General features: G+C 46.2%; 1 protein-coding gene across 2 annotated transcripts in view; it reads right to left on the bottom strand.

Annotated features, from left to right (window-relative positions):
• Nucleotides 1–368: 368 nt before the first annotated feature.
• ALDH2 (aldehyde dehydrogenase 2 family member) overlaps nucleotides 369–1992 on the bottom strand; it is a 40979-nt gene continuing 39355 nt past the window's right edge. For both annotated transcript variants that reach the window (XM_017847344.1, XM_017847354.1), the window contains exon 13: nucleotides 369–814. In XM_017847344.1, coding sequence (XP_017702833.1) covers nucleotides 782–814 — 33 coding nt within the window. In that variant the 3' untranslated portion in view covers nucleotides 369–781. The remainder of the gene's footprint in view (nucleotides 815–1992) is intronic.

The following is a 1992-nucleotide window of genomic DNA, read 5'->3' on the forward strand; positions in this document are numbered from 1 at the left end:
GCCATATCATTACTGCCTGCCAGCGTTTCCTTGGGCTATTTTATTATTTTTGTCGAGATGGAGTCTCGCTCTGACTCCCAGTCTCGAGTGCAGTGGCACGATCTCTACTCACTGCAACCTCCATCTCCCAGGTTCAAGCAATTTTCCTGCCTCAGCCTCCCAAGTAGCTTGTAAGTGCCAGCCACCATGCCTGGCTACTTTTTGTATTTTTAGTAGAGACAGGGTTTCACTGTGTTGGCCACGATGGTCTCAAACTCCTGACCTCGAGTGATCTACCTGCCTCAGCTTCCCAAAGTGCTGGGATTACAGGGGTGAGCCACCACGCCCAGCCTTCCTTTGGTTATTGAGATGGACAAAGAGTTACCTAGTAAGTTAAGAGCAGCTTGTTTTTAATGAATCTTAGCCCAGAATACAAAGCAGGGTGTAGCAGTTGCCTTCATGCTGATATAATTGTAAACAATGGCTTTCTCTTCCCCTATAAACTCAAGTTACAGGAAGCGTTTCAGAGAGAGGATAAGACATTTGAATCCATTTTTTAAAAATGCACCCTGAAAGCTAGCAGTATTGTTGTCATTTAAAAGGTTTCTCATAGGTTTCTCTTACCCTCAGCCAACCCACCACGTTTATCAATTCAAATTCTAGAACTTTCTTGACCCAAGAGATTTTGTAGGAAGAATTTCTCTTTTCAGATATTCAGCACGCAAGGATCATTTTTCTTGGTTTTGTCACTGATCTTGCTGAACTTTCCATCAATGGCTGAGGGAGGAAGCCCACATGGTTCTTATGAGTTCTTCTGAGGCACTTTGATTGTGATCTGTAAGGGGGACAGAGAACTGTTAGATCTTCCTGTTTGCCTGTGATCTGTAGGCACCCTCAGCTAGTTGCTGACTGAGTGTGAGCAGAAAGGGCTTTTCTTTTTTTTCCCCCAGGCTGGAGTATAGGAGTGCAATCACAGCTCACTACAGCCTTGACCTCCTGGCTCAAGCGATCCTCCCACCTCAGCCTCCCAAGTAGCTAGAACTACAGGCATTCACCGTAACACCCAGCTAAATTTTTGTATTTTTATTAGAGATGGGGTCTCACTATGTTGCCCAGGCTTGTCTTGAACTCCTGGGCTCAAGTGTTCTGCCTGTCTGGGCCTCCCAAAGTGCTGAGATTACAGGCGTGAGCCACCACACGTGGCCTGTAACTACGATTTTGATGAACAGTTATAGGCCAATGATGCCAGAATTTCTATTTCAAATCTGGGTCTTGCCCCTGGAGCTCCAAGCCCATCTCCCTAGATGTGTTCTCCACATCACCTCTTGGGTTTGGACAGGTACCTCAAACACAACCCTAAAGAGAACCACAGTACTTCAGTGTTCTCTATCATAGGACTGGCGTCACCACTTAACCCCTCCTTGGAAATCTGGGTGCCATCTTTGATTCCTAGTTTTGCTTTTCCTCTCCATATCCAGAGTCACCAATCCTACTCCTGGCTTCCCGTCACATATACCCTCTTTTCTCCACCTGCACTGCACCACTCCAATCCAGACCACCATCATCTTTTTCCTTGGAGCAGTCTCCTGACAGCTCCCTCATTCCCCCCTCTTACCAGATGGTCCATTCTCCCTATGGCAAGCAGAGTGAGGTTTCTTACTTTTTTTTTTTTTTTTTTGAGATGGAGTCTCACTCTGTTGCCCAGGCTGGAGTGCAATGGCACAATCTCGGCTCACTGCAACCTCCGCCTCCCAGGTTCAAGCAATTCTCCTGTCTCAGCCTCCCGAGTAGGTGGCACTACAGGCACCTGCAACCAAGCTCGGCTAATTTTTGTATTTTTAGTAGAGATGGGGTTTCATCTTGTTGGTCAGGCTGGTCTCGAACTCCTGACCTAGGCGATTCACCTGCCTCGGCATCCCAAAGTGCTGGGATTATAGGCGTGAGCCACGGCGCCTGGTAGCTTTCTTAAAATTTTTTTTTTTTTTTTTTTTTTTTTTTTTTTTTTTTTTTTTT

This window comes from Rhinopithecus bieti, unplaced genomic scaffold (assembly GCF_001698545.2).
Source record: "Rhinopithecus bieti isolate Rb0 unplaced genomic scaffold, ASM169854v2 scaffold_947, whole genome shotgun sequence".
Lineage (NCBI taxonomy): Eukaryota > Metazoa > Chordata > Mammalia > Primates > Cercopithecidae > Rhinopithecus > Rhinopithecus bieti.